The sequence below is a fragment of the Talpa occidentalis genome, unplaced genomic scaffold (genome assembly GCF_014898055.3).
Source record: "Talpa occidentalis isolate TD23 unplaced genomic scaffold, MPIMG_talOcc4v2.1 talOcc4.6, whole genome shotgun sequence".
Lineage (NCBI taxonomy): Eukaryota > Metazoa > Chordata > Mammalia > Eulipotyphla > Talpidae > Talpa > Talpa occidentalis.
Window position 1 is genome coordinate 48351925 of NW_023604972.1, and position 18686 is coordinate 48370610.

General features: G+C 37.3%; 1 protein-coding gene across 1 annotated transcript in view; it reads left to right on the forward strand.

The window, feature by feature from the left end:
- CFAP299 (cilia and flagella associated protein 299) overlaps positions 1-18686 on the forward strand; it is a 520438-nt gene that overhangs the window by 481083 nt on the left and 20669 nt on the right. The window contains exon 5 of the mRNA XM_054687872.1: positions 15797-15926. Coding sequence (XP_054543847.1) covers positions 15797-15926 — 130 coding nt within the window. The remainder of the gene's footprint in view (positions 1-15796; positions 15927-18686) is intronic.

Genomic DNA, 18686 nt, shown 5'->3' on the forward strand with positions numbered 1-18686 from the left:
TGTGTGATGCAGCATTGGGAGAGAAGTAGATGGACATGAAAGAGATTAAAGAGATAGAATCTCTAAGACTTGATGAGAGACAGGATACAGGGTGAGGGAAAGGGGAGAAGCCTGAGATGACCCACATTTCTAGTTTGGGTGGCTGGGTGGATAATGGTATCACTTACTGATGACTCATATTCATCAAATTATGACTCAGAAACATGATAAGACATTGCTTCTCCTGTTTCACTATTTTAAAATGGCAAAGGAAGGAGAAGAATCAGTTGCAAAGGAAAATACTGAGTAGCAAAGGAATATAGGGGAGAGAGTTGTGACACAGAAATACATAGAAGGTAATGTTCTCGTTTATAAATATAAAACATTGAATACATTACTATTTGAATGAAGAATGCTTTCAGAAGAAGTAATGTTAATTAAGAAAAGATAACTGGGTGAGCAGCTCTGGTTCATTCCAGTTGCTGTTTGCCCTTCTGATTCTTACTGCCACCACAGCGTGCCCCAACAAATAGTTGTTCCTGGCTCAAAAGACCCAGAACATCTTTTCTTGGTTTAGCTCTGGACAGTTGATGTACAGACATTTTTAAAAGATAACTTTCCATATCTTGTATAGAAATACAAAATTGCCCAGTGAAAAAAGTCAAAGGCTGTGAAGAATTTTCTGCTAAAGTTTGTTTTTCTACTACATGAATCTTACTGCTTCAGTCTGTGTTGTTCAGTGTTATTTTCGTTATTTCTCCCTAATCACGTTCTAATTTTAACTTATCTTCATGCTTCTCAATCTTGAATACAAAATGAGGTCACATTCCTTTTAACATTCAAAATAAATGTGGAGACTCTGGTCCAGTCCAACCTCCCAACTTTCATGTATTTATTTTCTCCTCAACACACCCCTTTAAGGTAATCCAAAGCCCTCATAATGCTTAATATATTAGCATTCTATTGCTGAGCAACAAACTACAACAAATGTTGTGGCTTAAAATAACACTCATTTATTACAATCTGTAAATTAGAAGTCCAGTATGATATGGCTAGATTCTCAGTTTAGGATTTCACAAGTCTGATATTAAGGTGTTGGCAGAGTTGCATTCATTTCTGTATATTCTGAGAAAGAATGGACTTCTAAACCCATTCAGATTGTTGGCAGAATTCTGTTCCTTCTGGCTATAAGACTGTAGTCCCCATGGCACCCTCCATCTCAAAGTCAACAACAATGAATCAGATCTTTTTCCTGCTCGGAATTTCTGATTTCTGTCTTCGACTGATTTGAAGGACTCTTGTAACTATTTTGAACCCCTTAGATAATCCAGGATTTTCTCCCTAATTTAGGATCAATTAGTAAAATTGGTCACACAAGCAAAATCCCTTTTGCCAAGGAATGTAACATATTTGCAGATGCAAAATCAGATGTGAAATCACAGGCAATATATTAAATTCTATGCCATACATCTGCCTGTTTCCAAGGAATAAGTCCTGGTTACTGTGCTTTTTTGCAGGATACAAAATCACAAACCATTTCAAACAGCCTTAAACCCCCTTTCCGATAGCACAAGTTGTCATTTAGAAGCGCAATCACGTGGCAGTTCAGGCACCTTCTCTTTCCAGAGGGCTGAGATTCAAACACAGAACACCAACCTCCTCAGAATCATGGTTTCTTATACTACCAAATGATTCCATTTTCTACTATCAAAACTACTATCAAAACTTGATAATGCACAGTAAAACTGTCCAGTAGGGAGGGAGTACAATAGACTATGGTGCTGAACTGTGGGGGCTTTAGTGGTAGGTGCGCAACAGTAACTACAAGTAAAATGGGGGATCCTATATTTTCAATATATAAACAAAAATGTAAACCAATGGTACCTTATTTAATGTCTTGGTCTCCACTGTTATTCTGATATCTCTTCAACTATAGCAGTGGAAAGGGAAGGCTTTCTCCTCCAGCCCTATATTCCTCTATCACAGCTTCATGCTGCCTTAAATTAATTTCATAAAACTCTCTTATAATATGGTGTAGTGGCAGGAAGGCCACAGGCCAGGATCTCTATGATCCGAGCAGACAGGTGAAGCAGAAGTCCTGGAGCCCTTGGTGGCCTTTTCAGGATTTTATTGGAATTTACCAGGTACACAGCAAACAGGGGTGCTGGGGAGCTGGGAGGCTGGCCTAGTGAGTCTTCACTCTTTCTGGGCTTCCAGTGTTCTCGTTCTCCTCTTGGTCTCTCTTTCGCTTTGCTCTCCTCTGGCATCCTGTGATGCCACCCTTATAAGCCCAGTCTCTCAGCCCAGGTGTATCCACCTACACATGCCCACACCCTACTCCGGGTGCCCGCCATCAGCCATGCACTCAGGGCCGCAGGGTTCCATCATCAATCCTAGTGGTGGGAGGGCGGAAAAGCCTGATATTTTACTTACCCTACATCTGGTTATCTAATTATTCATCTCTTTTTAGCTTACACAAATTTGGAGCTGCTTCAAGGCAAAAATCTATGGTAGAGACACACAAGAGAAAGGAATCTCTGTATGCCACTAAGTCATCAAGCCACAAAGGAAGAGAGGAAGAGGAGAAAGGGGCAGAAAAAAAATACAAAATAGTAAACAACAAAATGATAATAGTAAGTCCCCACCTGAAAATAATAGCTTTAAATATAAATAACTAAATTATCCATTTAAAAGACAGTAAGGCCTCCCTGGTGGCACAAGGGGTTAAGTCACAACCTATGAAACTATCTGCAGCCACTGCAGCAAGAGTTCGATCTCCGGCAAGAGAACTACCCACATGGCGCAGCAGACCTCTCCTGACTTGCCCACTGCTCCCCTCAGCAGTGTATTTCAGTCCATCTGCCTATTCTGTTCCCCACTCTGTCTCTGGTGAATCCTCTCACCATCACCCCCACCTCTCGTCTGCACCCCAATGCTTGTATGCATAAATAAATCTTAAAAAAATTAAAAATAAAAGACAGAGTAGCTGAATGGATTAAAGAAATAAAGACCCAAATATATGCTACCTATAAAGACTGCCTTCAACTTTAAGAGCACACAAACTAAAACTGAATAGTTGGAAATATATATTCCATGCAAATGGAAACCAAAAATAGCATAGATTAATTATCCTTATATCAGACAAAAGAAAATTTAAGCCAAAAAGTGTAACAAGAAACAAGGAGTGTCATTATATAATGATGTAGAGGTGATAAGAAGATACAGTGTTTGTAAACATCTAGGAGATGTCTACACACTGCATTGTCCCCCTTCCCAGCAAATCAGTAGAGCAAAAGGACAGGAGTGTTTAAATTATCTTCATAGAAAGGAAGCATGTAGAAAAGGGGCACTAACATTCCTAAGTGCTAGTACCTCTTTTTAGCCAGTCTGTCAAGATAGGACCCTAAAAGCCATCTGTAATACTTCTCATTAACAGCTTCTATAGTCGCTATCTACTATGTATTCCTTACTTGTATCTCTGTTTCTCCAACTCCATGACTTTTAATCCTTTCCCATTTCTAGTCTAGATTAATGAAAAGAGGATCCCTGGGCTTCTGGCACCTCCCCCCAGTACCTTAAATCCATTCTCTACCTACCGCTAGGATAATATACCTAAGCCACCTTGCAGTGCCAGCAAAACACAGAGCAGGATCTCTATGACCCGGGCAGATGAGTAAAGGAGAGTCCTGGAGCCCTCCGTGGCTTTTCTGGCTTTTACTGAGTTTTTTACAAGGCAGGGTAGCTGGGGGCCGGGAAGCTGGCAGACCTCCCAGCCCCTGATGAGTCTTCACTCTTTTGGGGCTCTCTGGCATTCTCTCGTGGTCTCTGCTTCTCCTTTGCTACTGGTTCTGCCCTCATTCTGTTACTCTCATTCTCTTTCTCCTGGTATCCCCGTGACACTGCCCTTATAAGCCGAGTCTCAGCCCAGGTGTACCCACCTGTACATGCTCGCTCCCTACTCCAGGTGCCGACCATCAGGCATGCATGTAGGACCGCTGGGATCCGTCATTAATGCTAATGGTGGGAGGGCTGAAAAGCCTGATAATTTTTCACTTACCCTACACACCTATCTGACCATGCAGCTTTCCTACTGACGATCTTCAGGTGCTGCCACTGCCTATAGGATAAAGATCACATTGTTTGGTGTGGTGAGGAAGGTGTTGGTGATTTGTTCTCTGGTTTTATCTCCAGTCTCATTTTTCACCCCCTTCTTATACTTTCTGCTCTGTGATATTGAATTGCTAAAACCTTCCACCCCCAGCATTCTTCATTCAGATTTTCATTAGCATGCATTCCCCCTGCTGTCTTACCTGGTTGGAGTGCCATTTTCCTATCCCTTTGCCTGACTGATTCCTATTTCTCATTTAGGATTTGGGTCAAGCATTACTTCCTCTAGGAAGCTATCCTTAAATCTCTGTTTTTAGTCTGGGTAAGGTTTCCCTTCTCTGTCATCCCATCAAATTCCAGGAATGTTTGTATGGTTAGATGATATATTTTTTTCCTAGCAGACAGTGAACTCACATGGCAGGAACTATGTCTTATCCCTCATTCTATCCTAAACACCTAAAATTATTATTTGACTTATGGTAGGTACTGTCTATTAATGTAAAGTTTTAATAGAGATGAATGAATGAATGAGTAAATGAATTAATGTGACTTTAAAGAAATGTCTTACTTCCTTGCTTACTAAGTCACATTGCCTTGGAGAGCAGGCTTTCCTCTTGATCCATAGGAGGAATAAAGGTATGAAAGTACAACCTAGAAGCCAGAAACACGCCAAAAGTCTTATTTACTTATTAGAACTCTCAGATGGTCTTGTTTGGTGGAAGGAGGGGTAGGAGATGATGTCTGTTATAGGGAGCACCAGCTTAATGTAGAAAATTGCCACAAATGTCATGTTGACACCTTGTATTTGGACCAAAACACTATATAACAGTGATAACCCTGGAACACACACAAGTAATTTTCCCTACAAGATCTCATAACAATGTCCATAACACACCAAGAGGGGGCTCTGGAACACAAAGAGACTGAGGGGAAAGGCTTTCATTCATTCCTCACGCTGGTATGGAATTTGTTGAATTCCAAACAAATTTTGAAATTTTAGCACTCCTCCCTCCCCCACACACACAATTTATGAGTAACCTGGTGAACCCAGGCCAACCTAAGAGGTTTCTCATCTGTTCTGCTATATATGGTGATTTATTCCCACTATTTTAGAGGCATCATTTGATACACTTCCTGAAAAGAAACAAATTTTTCTTTATGATTTCTTTTTACTTTGAAAGAACAATTCGGGGGGACTCCCTGGTGACACAAGGGGTTAAACACCACACTATGAAGCAATCCGCCGCCTCTGCAGCACGAGTTCGAGCCCTGGCCAGCCAGGGAGCTACCCACATGGTGAAGCAGACCTCTCTTGTCTCGCCCGCTGTGCCCCTCAGCAGTGTGTTTCAGTCAGTCTGCCTGTTCTATTCCCCAATCTGTCTCTGGTGAATCCTCTCACCACCACCCCCCCCACATATCTGGCCTGTGCCCCAGCTCTTATATGCATTGATAAATAAATCTTTTAAAAAAAAGGAACAATTCGTCTTGAAAAATCCCCTATTTGGAGTTTACTCCTTGATTTCTCTCTCTATAGTTTGTTCTCAGGGGAGATTATCACTTCCAGAGGATGCAGGACTTTTGTTCTGCCCTGAGAAGTCTGACATTCAGTGATAGATAACAAAGACAAATGATGAAGGAATCATTGTGTCCTCAGGTTTCTGATTTGGGGAAGTGCTTCCTCTTCAATCTCCACCACAAATGGCCACATAGGCAATCACTGTTGGACTAGCTAATGGCATTTTTGCTTGACCTTCATGTCCTCACACTGTGATTTGCACCTAAGATGCACTCTGGGATGTTTCTAACACTTGCTCAGATTGAAAAATCAAAAAGAGCAATAGCATGGAGAGATACAGTATGAGGTAAATGTGTTATCATCCACACCTTTCTGTCTGTGTGGGGCTAGCAATGAAGCATTCCAGATGCCCCAGGAGACCTTAGGTATCCAGTGAGGAGTTCAGCTTACAGTGTAGGAGTTTTACAGTTTGCAGTTTATGAGAAGCAAATATGGAATCCTTCCTTAGAACCACTTACCTATAAGAAGGGTCCCTCTGAACAAGGAACTCCTTGGTAAAGACTTGAGAAATCTCCCCACTGGGTTTTATGTTTCTCTATCCTTAAGGACATATTATAATTACTCAAGTATCCCAAATATTTTATTCCATTCACCATCTCTTTCAGTGCCTTTCACAACCAGTGCATCCACTTGATATCATGATTTTGGCACAGAGCACATGACAAGGTAAACATGCCAGACAGTTACCTATCTGCCTTCATTCTCAAGTGAAAATTAGGAGTGATAACCAGCTGGCAATAAACACTCCCTTCTAACATGTGCCTTGCAATGATAAAAGAGCCAGTCTTCCATGTTTTTGCAAATGGTAGGAGTTCTTCCTTTTTTACAGCTGAAAAGTATTCCATTGTGTATTTTACACACATACACACACACACACAAACACACACCCCATGTGGAGAATATATGCTAAGTGAAATAAGTTGGAGGAGAAAGACAAATACAGAATGGTCTCACTTATATGTGGACTATAGGAAAACATAACAAAGGGTCAGTAAAAACCAAACCAATAATAAAGTCTTACCATCTGACTCAAAACTGAGGCAACCAGAGTGGAAGAGTGGGGTGAGGGAGTGAATGAAGGAAGGAACTCAGTGGAACATGATGGAGAATTATTGGGCCCTTGGTGGTGGGCAGGGTGTGAAAGTATACTTTGTAGGGGTTTGGGCCTGTTACCCCCAGAGAGGGTACAAAGATGTAAAACTCCTTTCCCTCAGTAGACATAATTGGGGGCAAAGCAAGAGAAAGCCTACCTTACCAATTCTCCTTGCTTCTTTCACTCTGAACCTACTTCCCCCAAGGGAAGCTACTTCCCCCAAAATTCCTGCACTTTTGTAGGGGACAGTTAAGATTCACATTTCATATTTAATTCTCAACATGTAGCAATTTATCTTTAGCCTCATCTCCCAGTGTACTACTAAAAATCTCTCATGATGATTAACACTGATTTCAGTTCTGATCTAAATTTTACTATCCTTTCTGCATAGAATCTGCTTGATTTTTCTGCTTTCCATCAAGAAAATATCATCAGAAGTATAGTTCACCAAGAACTATTATTTTTTCACCCCTAAAGTCCAAAATACCCTTCACAAATTTCTATTATATAATTTTTCATACTCTTTTATAATCCTTTGGCATTTAGGACACCCCACAGACTACAGTTCCTTAAGGTAAGAATTGATTTTATTCATCATTAAATATTCATGTCTAAGCCTGGCACAGAGCATATGCCCAAAATTGTGTTGGATTTAATTGAATGACCCTTCTGACTATCTGTCCTTAGGAATTTTAGTGTTCTCGATTACTTAAATAGTTACATTGGATTGTTGAACATTTATCTATATTTTCCCAACTGACATGTGATTATCAAATAGCTAAGTGAAATTAAAGATACAATAAATATCTATGAGTAGAAGCCAAGTTAACTAACTTATAGAAACACTAAACTTTAGATTTCATATCCTTACCAACCAAAATAACTGAAAAAAGATTTATTTTTACATGTAATAAGATATTTTAGGAAATTATTTTGTTATATAATGTTTTACTGCTTTGATATTTGAAAAATTACAGATATTTATTATTCTAGATTAAATTTCATGTCTCTAGACCACAAATGCAATTCCATATAATATAATTTTCCACAGCAATGAAAAATAGAAAGAATAAACCATAATAAAGCATGTATTTTAGTAGTGTTTAAACATCTTTATCATAATTTTGGCAAATCTATCGGAAAATCAGCTCTAGAACAGCAGTTTTTACATGGTTTTAAAGGTGTGTAGACCACATTTCAATTTGCTTGGTATCTTCTGGCCTTACTCTTTTCCTTTTGTCACAATTACTCCTAACAGCCCCTTTCTTTCTCAAAAGGATCTTTGGACAATAAAATTATAAGGCCATCCTAATTAGTGTTAATCTACACAGATTTTTTTTTTTTCAATGTGACAATAATATTTAGCACTGAAGTATTCCCACAATTGGTGTAAAATCTTATGAGTTTTTATTTATCCATAAACATTTGATTTCACAAAACTGCTTTTGTAAGTTGTTTGTTCTTACAAATACCCTTTAAATATGAATATCTGTTATATATCTTACAAATATTCCATTGTTCTTTTTCTCTAAAAAAAAAGTTCTTTTAACTTTATAACCATGTGTAAGTCTTAGCTTCTATAAATGTCTATTGTTTGCCACTGTATAAAATCCAAAAAGATTCCATTATATTCCATTGATATTTTGTGTTATTGTAATTTTCATAAGTGTGTTCTTTCCATTCTCTGGAAGAACGATATTAACCAAAACTATGGCTAAAATAGGCATTCTGAATACAAAGCTTTAAAATTTACTCCCTCTGGTGGTCCAAAGCTCTGTTGCCCTGTGATTTCATCACAATATCTTCTCTGGTATAAGACGTTATCATGTAAAACAGATGATGAACAGGTAATTTACAAAAACGTACATAATGTTCCTTTATCAGCTAATGAATAGAAAATATATATACATAAAACACATATATTTCATTTTTTATTCCAACTTAATTTTATAAATTGTGCAGAAGTACACTTTTATATCCATGCAGTAAATGTCCAATTCTTAGGATGTTTATCATAGAGAGCAAATGGAAAAATGTTTATTCATTCCAAAAACCTTAAATCATTTCACATATTTTATCTCTTAAGTTCTTCTATCTAGTACAGATATGGTACATTTGGGTTTTTCACAAGTATTTTAAGATGTGAACACTTAAATATAAATCACAATAATGTCTAAGAACTGACTGAATCAATGGACACTTTTATAATCTTGGAATATTAGCATTGGAAACAGCTTTTGTAATATATAGTTCAACCTCTGAACTTTAGATAAGACAAAATTGAAACCACTGCCTCCAGTTTTAGTTCTTCTAAGTTCCAGATCAGTCTTCTAAGTCTTCTTAATTTCCTTTTAAAATAGTTTTTCTTGCTACCTCTTTAGTTATTAAATAACTGAAAATAATATCAAGTGGATCATAAATAATAGAGATGAGCATATATCATTCATTTAATAAATAAACATTTATTGGAAACCAATTACTGATATAAAAAGAACAGCAAGAATAAATTGGCTTGGAAGAGAGACAAAAAAATTAAGTTTTTATATGTTGAGACTAAGGAGTTTATGGCTTACTCCAGTATGTATAACTGAACAGGTGATGTGAATCAGCAACTCAAGTGGAGAGCTGAGTTGAAGCATGGAGAAAATGAGTTTAATTATAATACATTAAGAAAAAAAATAATGATATGAGAGAATCTGAGTTTGGAGAAGTTTTTCAGTCTCCTTTTTTTTGCTTCTCTTCTTCTCTTCTTCTTCCTCATCTTTCTACTTCTTTCCTTCTTTCCATACTTCCTGATTTCTTTTTTTCCATTCTTTGTTTGGTGTTTTTATTTACTTGTATTTGTTAGTTCTGGAAGAAATTTTAAGGTGAAGAGATTTGATTATATTAGAGAAATTTTAGATTATTATTTGAACTGTTTAAAGAAGGCAAATCTCTTGTGAATCTTGGAAAAGTAAAGAAGTAAATAAAATAATGTTACTCAGAAGAGAAAGGAACCCAACGCCTCTGTGAGTTCAAGTAAGTCACGTACATGAAATAATAAAAAATACTTATAAACAATAAAAATTCAAATAGCTATGAGTATGACATCTAGAATGAGGATCTTGATATAGACAGATTTAAAAAAAGTGAAATGAGGTTGAAATATATATTAACCTGTTATGCATTGACAATTAGATTGCCAGTTAAAATTACTGTAATCAAGAAATTACAGATGAACAGAGGATTTTTTGTTTTGTTATTTTTTTTGTGGTAACATTTGTTTACAACACTGTATATGATTCAGAGATATAGGCTTACACCTCTTCAGGTTTCACGCTTACCATTGTCTTCCACCATGTCCATTGCGCCCCTTCTACTCTTTTCTCGCCTCCTCCTTCTCCCTCCCCCTCTGCTAATATTAATTCTGTAGACAGATTTCTAGGGCTTGGTATTGGATTGAGTTTGATTGACCCTGTTTTGTTTCTTTATATTCCAGATCTAAGTGGAACCATGCGATATTTATCTTTCTCCTCTGACTTATTTTGCTTAGCATTATCTGTTCCAATTCTACCCATGTTGCTGCAAATGACAAGAGTTTATTTTTTTTTATTGCTTAGTACTATTGCATTGTGTATTTATAGCCCATCTTCTTAATCCACTTATCTTTTAAAAAGGGCATTAGAATTGGTAAAGTCAGCGAGATAGTGGAGTAGGATACTTTGGATCTTCCTTACCCTCACAAACACACCAATTCAGCAATAATTCCAGGAAAATTCCTTTTATAAGAAATCCAGAAACTAATTAAAAGACTTCTACAACCCAGGGAAATGAAAAAAAAAAAAAAAAAAAAACAAAAAAGATTCACCAAAGGCAGCTGAGAAATGAGGGACACACAGTTGCTGGAATTCCTCCCAAAGACAACATCATATGATTAAAAAAAAAAAAAACAAAAAAAAAACCTCCTTTAGCTCTCAGCTTCTCCAAGGGGAGAAAAGGGGTTGGTGAATGGTTTCTACTTTTTTAGTAGGAATATAATGTTTCATGGAACCAATTTAAGAATATACATAAAGTTAAGAAGCACCTATAATTCATGTATTTTAATCCAATATTTTTTTTAAAGATTTATTTATTTATTTATACAAGAACCAGGGCACAGGCCAGAGGCGTGGGAGGTGAGAGGATTCACCAGAGACAGAGTGGGGATCAGAACAGGCAGACGGATGAAATATACTGCTGAGAGGAGCAGTGGGCGAAACAGGAGAGGCCTGCTGCGCTATGTGGGACCCTCGCTGCCAGGCCGGGATCGAACCCGTGCTGCAAAGGCTGCAGACAGCTTCACAGCACTGCGCTCAACCACCTGCACCACCAGGGGAGGCCCATAATCCAATTTTTTTTTTTTTAAATCGAAGTTTTGGGTTCATATATGGGCAAAGTTTTGGGTTCATATGTAGTACAAGACAACCTAGGGAAGGTACAAAAATCATGCCCCTCCCTTCCTATCTCCTATCCTACTTCCAAAAGGCAAATTCAATTGTTTTTCTGCTCCTGCTTATTTCTAGGCTTATCTTTGTAAGTCTAGAAATTAAGCTTCTGATTCCTGACTTCAACTTCAGATAATAATCTCTTGAATCTCAGTTATAACAGATGTGAATTCAGAACATCTTTATTACTTGTTTCCAAATGCTTGATATTTGTATATTGCATTTGAGTTACTATTATAGTTTTAAGTAATATATTTTAAAACTTTACTTCTTTATGACATGCACTTCCTAAGAGGGAAAGTTGAAGTAACAGGGACTCAAAACATTATACGTGTTTCAGGTATATAGCATTATAAATCAACATTTGTGTATACTACATTATGATTGCCAATACATGTCTAGTTTATATCTAGCTAATCTCAGAGATGTGATATTTCCAGCATGTTCTCTCTGCCCAGGGGAGAATGGAGACAGAGGTTTGAACTATTGGCCATCATAGATCATACTGACATGTTCATCACAGAGTTATGAGACAAACCCACTGTTACCTGCTCCTTCCTATAAATGTGAAAACCCTAAGTACATAGAGACTAAAATTATGTTATTTATTAGCTATTAGATTAAGGAGGTAATTAAAGCAAATATACCTAGAAAAATAACAAAAAAGCAAAAAATACCTATAAACTAATAAAAATGATTCACAGTGACCTTCTCCCCAGGCCAACTCCTCATCCAAAAAGTCTCAATCTCTTGCCAAACTGAATCTCTAAACTTGTCTGAGCAATAGATGTAGCAACAAATGTGGATTATAGTTGAGAGACAGGCTCCCTTGCTGGGAATTGTTTCCTTTGTGTTTTTAGCATGGAACCTTACCTTGGGGCACTTGTCGCTATAGTTTTCATTTTTGTTTGGTTTTGTTTTCATTTTTAATAATTTATTTACTTATATATTTTTTTTTGCATCATTGTTCATTTTTTTTACATTGCTTGCTTTCTTTTCTCAGGTGTAGTCCCCATAGAATTTCTACCACCAATTTCCCCATGCACCATCACCATAGTCCCCCATGCATTCCCTTCCTCATCCTGATCCTTCTCCCTCCCCCTCCCCCACAGAATGTCTCTGATTCATAGTTGTCCATTTGTTTTTGTTTTGTTGTGTTGTGTTTTTTATTATTATTTTTCCCTGATGCCTTTTTCCTTATGTTCCTCCTATAAGTGAAACCATGCAATGTTTTTCTTTTTCCTTCTGATTTATTTCACTGAGCATAATCCCTTCTAGCTCCATCCATGTTGTTGTTAATGGCATTCGATTATCTTTTTTGATTGCTGAATACTATTCCATTGTGTATATGTACCACATCTTCTTGATCCAGTCATCTATTTTTGGACATTGGGTTGTTTTCAAGTCTAACCTATTATAAATAGTGCAATAATAGTCATGGGGGTACAGGTATTCTCTTTTTTTAAAGGTTTACTTATTCATGCATACAAGAACTGGGGTACAGGCCAGATGCGTGGGAGGGTACAAGGATTCACCAGAAACAGAGCGGGGAACAGAACAGGCAGACTGATGAAATACAATGCTGAGGGGAGCAGCGGGTGAGACAGGAGAGGTCTGCTGCGCCATGTGGGATTCTTGCAGGCCAGCTGGGATTGAACCCGAGCTGCAGAGGCTGCAGACAGCTTCACAGCGCTGCGCTCAACCACCTGCACCACCAGGGGAGGCCCGAGGTATTCTTTTGAATTAATGTTTTTATGTCGTTTGGGTAAATCCCTGCGAGTGGAGTGGCTGGGTCACATGGTTATTGTTAAGATCAGAGTGCTTCAAACTGTTTAATTACAGTATGTGGCTGTTATCTTGGCTTTGACTTTGGGTGAGAGTAAGATGGCTGTTTCACAGGTCACAGTAAGAGGCTGCAACTGGTATCCTCTTTTGTAAGGAGACGCACTTGATCTTACCTGACTCTCCCATCAGTTGGGTCTCCAACTTTTCTCGTTTGGGAGCCTCAGGCTCAAGTCAGCAACCACAGTCTGTATCCTTAATCCTATAGTTCTCCATTGGTGTGCATTCTGTCCTGCATGCTGACTCTGACAACCACGACCACCCCCTTTTCTACATAGTCCCTGCTTTTTAAAGTTCATGACGTGTTCATGTGCCCTTGAATTAACATAAGGAGAGAGACTATATGGCAGCTGTCCCTCTCTCTCATGGGTTTTACTGCCCAGGTATCACTGCAAACACAGTTTAATTACAGTTTTTTTTTTATTCCTTTCTATTATACCTTTGTTCTTGATACACTAAATAGTCTTTCATTTATCATTCAGGGTCTCTGACATTATTTAGGTGTTATTTGTTTGTAAATATATGGAAGAGGTAAGCCCAGCATCTTCACACTGCTGCCAGTTTGCTGGATTCCAACAAACTATTTTTTTTAAAGATGATTTGTATTGAATTTGTCTGGGTTTGATAGAATATTCTTGTACATACATACTGTATGTGTGTGTATGTGTGTTTGTGTTTGTGTATTTTTAATTATCCTCTCTTACTTTCAATTCCCTCTTTACAATAATGATAGTAATAAATAATATGTAGAACTCTTACTAAAATGAAATTAGTCTGCATTGATAAAGTAATAGCGTAGCATAGTTGCATATTAGATACAACATTTCAAAGATTTTTATAACTCCTGCCTCTTTGGGGTCTTGCTTTCTTCACTTTTTTTCCTGTACATTTTATACCTACTTCATGGGTTTGGTGATAAGATTAAATGGGATAATAGTTTCATAGGTTCAAAACAATACCCAGCACATGGTTATTGTTAATTAAATGTTATTTATTTTTATTAAATACCAGTAAGTATTAGCTATTAAATTGGCATGTAAAATGAAACCTGTTTCCCATCTTTGTTTCATCAGTATACACACAAATGATTAGGCTAAACTTAATTTGAGTTCTGAGAAACATTAGAAACGTATGATATAAACCATGCCACTCTAAGCATAACTATGACTCAAGCAATTTACCAGATTATTCATATCTATATATGTCCCAAATAATTAGAGAAATATAGCTGTAATGTTGAGAATCACATCCACATCCTTCATTCCAATTTGGCAATCTCCTAACTAAATAGCCAGGAAAATGGAGGTCAAATTACCTTCTTTATTGTGGATTAAATGGATTTGGAAAACTCTGTTGGCTGCATACCCATATTGGCTCCTAATATATTCACCACTGAATTGAATTCCCACACCATGACCCTATCAGGGCCGAGGCACCCATGATAAAGTCCTTTTATGAAAGTTAGTTAAATGAAGATCTGGGAAGCCATAATGCTTGGCTTCTTTCCTCAGTTTACCAATCAATAGTCATTCTTGCTCTCTTGGGGAAGACTGATTCATAACATACAGATATGCCTATGTCTTGGCCATAGAAGTAGTAAAAGAAGAGAGAGAACAGTCCTCACTGACATGCCTCCTTCATTAATGTAAACATTTGACCTATATAGTTAATCCTTTTGAAGTATTGAAAAATTTGAGGATAAACATTTTCAGGTAATAATACAAAAGTTGATGCCTCAGGAAGCAACATAATCCAGAGTGAGTTTAGTCAATGAAATCTACTCTTTCAAAATGAAGGAGAGTAATAGCAGGTAAATCAACCTAGAAATAGGATAAATTGATTGAAAATAAATATTATAAATATTTAAGCAGCACAGTGGGCCAAAAGCTACATATGAATTATCTCTCTCGTTTTAAAACCAAACATGATAATAAAAATTAAAATAGGATATGTAAAAATAAGTGCATTAAGCATTCTTCCAACTCACATGGCGGTATTTGTTTTTTGAAAAGTAGGTATAAAGCAACATGAGAAAAATCATAAATTTCCATAGAATATCAGTTAAAAAATAGATAAAATACAGGTAATGTGGAACAGTAGAAAGAAAAAGCACATATTTGTTTGAAACACATAGATTTGGGTTGGAATATTAATCCTATGACATACTGGTTGAAGGGCTGTAACCATGCTAGCTGACCTCCCCTAGTTTCCTTGCCTTCTCTCAAATGAGAGTAATTTATATGGTTGATGTTTCAGAATACATTTCATCAAGCCCAGTCTATGGTAACCTTTCAAATACAAATAGTTTCCCCACTCCCTAGAGCCTGAAAGAAATGAATTAGTTTTGAATGAGAAGAGGTGACTTGGTCTGCCTTTCCTTCCAGTAAACAGTCTCTTAATACCCTGAAGAGTCTGAGCTGGAAGGAACAGCCTTAAATTGCATCAATTTTCTTCTGGACTTTCGGGGAATATAAAACTGGAACAGGTCTGAGATCCTAGAGTGTTCAAACCAGGAAATCATTCAAATTAGTCAAAAGTATGTATATAAATAATTTGAGAATAACCTTGTCTGATCTCTACTGCATGAGTTTTAATCACAGGTATTCTACATGGTTTTACAGACTGTGATCTTATCTACTTACCTTGAGATGAAACTGCTCCAAATATTTTCTAAAATATATTTGTCAATTTAATACATAATACATATTAATTCCTAAAAAATACCTATTTTTATAGCTTTTACAACTGGGACAGTCAGATTGCTGTTTGGAATTCAACTCCCAATTATCAAGTGATTGCGGATAATCCAGAAGGCTTACTTTTCAAATACAAAAGATATAGAAAAATTCTCAATGTGGACCCAAAGGTAAGCCTGTCTTTCTACTTATATATCTCTTCAAATTTTATTGTATTTCTACTATTATTCAAAGACCTATCAAGTATATGACACTCTATTTTTTTTCTTTCTTTTCTAAAGATTTATTTATTTATACAAGAGCTGGGGTACAGGCCAGAGGTGTGGGAGGATGAGAGGATTCACCAGAGACACAGTGGGGAGCATAACAGGCAGACTGACTGAGCATAACAGGCAGTGGGGAGCATAACAGGCAGATGGCTGAGGGGAGCAGCAGGCATGACAGGAGAGGTCTGCCGTGCCATTTGGGTATCTCCTTGACCGGCTGGGAATTGAACCCTGCTGCCGAGGCTGTGGAAGCTTCATAGCACTGCGCTCAACTTGCTGCGCTATCCGGGAGGCCCCAATCTTAAAGTTTTTAATTTGGAAATGAAAGGTTGTTGAAACTTAGAGCATGTACTGTTCTTAAAGAAAAAAACTCAAAGCTTAATAAATAATCAAAAATCAATAAGGCAGAGTTGGATTTTAATAGAGCTCCCAAATAGGAACATTTCTCCATGCTTAGCAGAAAAATTACACCAAATGGAAAGTGCTCAGTTAAGGAGATATATTCTTTTTTTTTTTTAAATCCCAAAGGGCAGGTTTATTATAAGAAGGGAGAGAATAAAGGACACTTGCATAGATACAAGTGGGGAGATAAAGCTGCCCTGGAAAGGGAGTGGTTTGTTAAAAAAGAGACTGCGTAGATCCAGGCGGGCAGCCTAGGAAGGAGAGCTGCCTCTGCTGCTTTGCAAAGGGAGAGGGTTGATGAGATGCACCTGCATAGGCACAGCCAGGCAGAAGGGCTGCTGCAGAGATGTATTCTTTAGGGAAGGGAGATTCTCACTTTACATATGTTCTTAGAATATGTGACTAACACTGAAAAAATATGGCCCTTAGTGCATTTCCATTGACTTAGAACATACATTTTATTTAAATTTTAATAGACATGTCCCATGATATTTTGAATTTGTTCCTGGACAAATATTTACACTTACATATTTTTAAAGACTGCATTTGCATCCTGCCTTGGATTCATGACTTGTCATATGTCTGGGGATGAAGGTTGAAATTTAAAGTCCTATGTGCTAGGGTTGGTTAGTTGGTTTTTTTTTTTTTTCTTTCATAATTTTTGAAAAATGTTATCACATGACAATATCTGTCTAAAATCAAAAGTGAAGAAAAATATTCCTACTTATTGGAAAAAATCAGAATTATATGGTATGTCTGGGCTAGGAACAAAGATGGACACATTTAAAGGGGAATCTGCTTCTAAAAACTTTCCAATATTTTTTGGTCATCAAAAGTAAAATATAGGGCCTCCCCAGTGATGCAGCGGTTGAGCGCTGGGTTGCGAAGCTGCCTGCAGCCTCTGCAGCGCCGGTTCGATCCACGGCTGCTCCCCGGCCACTGGAGGAGGGTCCTGCATGGCGCGCAGACCTCTCCTGCCGCCCACTGCTCCCCTCAGCAGTGTACTTCGGTCCTTCTGCCTGCTCTGCTCCCCGCTCTGGCTCTGGTGAGTTCTTTCACCCTCCCGTGCTTCTGACTGTACCCAGTGCTTATATAAATAAATAAATAAATCTTTTTTTTTTTTTTAAAGTAAAATATAAAGAAGGTATTTGTTTCATATTCATTTCAGCTTCATACAATCAGACCATTGTAATAAGGTGCTGTCTGTAGTCAGAAGGTTGTTTTTCAATAGCACCAAACTATAAAAATGAGAGAATACTAGGTATTTAAATTTGTCACGCTGGAGGATTATGAATCTGGATTTAGAATACACAAATAAACAATTTTTAAAGAGTTTCATTTCCACACACAAGTGCTCAATGAATAAATGAAATTTTACAGCAAAAAATATATTATTGTCTGATAGCAAATGCAGCTCTATAGCTCCAAATATAGAAAACTCCTAGAAAGTGGTTTAAACAGAATAGAAGCTCCTTTCACTCCCATTTGTAACTCTAATGTCAGCCCATAGTGGAAATGACAGTTTCACAGTCATTTGGGCCTGGTCAGCCCTCATCCTTATAGGCCAAAATAGATCTCTAGCCAGAACAACTACATGGCAAAAAGAATGCTGAAGGATGGTAAGAGGGAACAAAGGCCTTGGCCTTGCTGCCTTTTAAGGAACTTTCCCCAAAGTTACCACACTCATTCACTTATATTAGATGGCAAAAGCTTAGTCACACGGCTAAGTCTTCTGTCATATCTGGACAGAAGACTGCAAACTGTCATCTTTATTTAGGAGGCCATGCACCCAACTGAAGGCAGAAGTTCTAATTGAGGGAGATGAGACATTTGTATAGACAGCTAGCAGTTTCTGACACAAATGTTATCCCCCTCAAAAGAACACTAATTTTCTTTGGCCTCAGGGTTTTTTTATTAGTACAATGAAATATAGCTCCAGAAAAGCATTAGGGCCATATTTATTGTGAATACCAAAAAAATTTATAAGTACAGTTTCTCTCTAGTGGTGCCTCTTTACAAAAATGGATGTCAGAATGTTATCAGTTGAAGCAAAGTGCAAAAAACTTAAGAAATATCATTCACAAAGTCTTTTCCTTTTAAAAGGCTACACTAAAGATATTTAAGAAGAGATATAAAATCAGTAGCTTCATTAAAATGTGTGAAACAAATTTTTGAATCAGTTTTGAGTTACCTCACATTAAACTATATTAATGATGGCATATACATACTTTAAGAATGTATGTCATGAATTATAGTTTTATA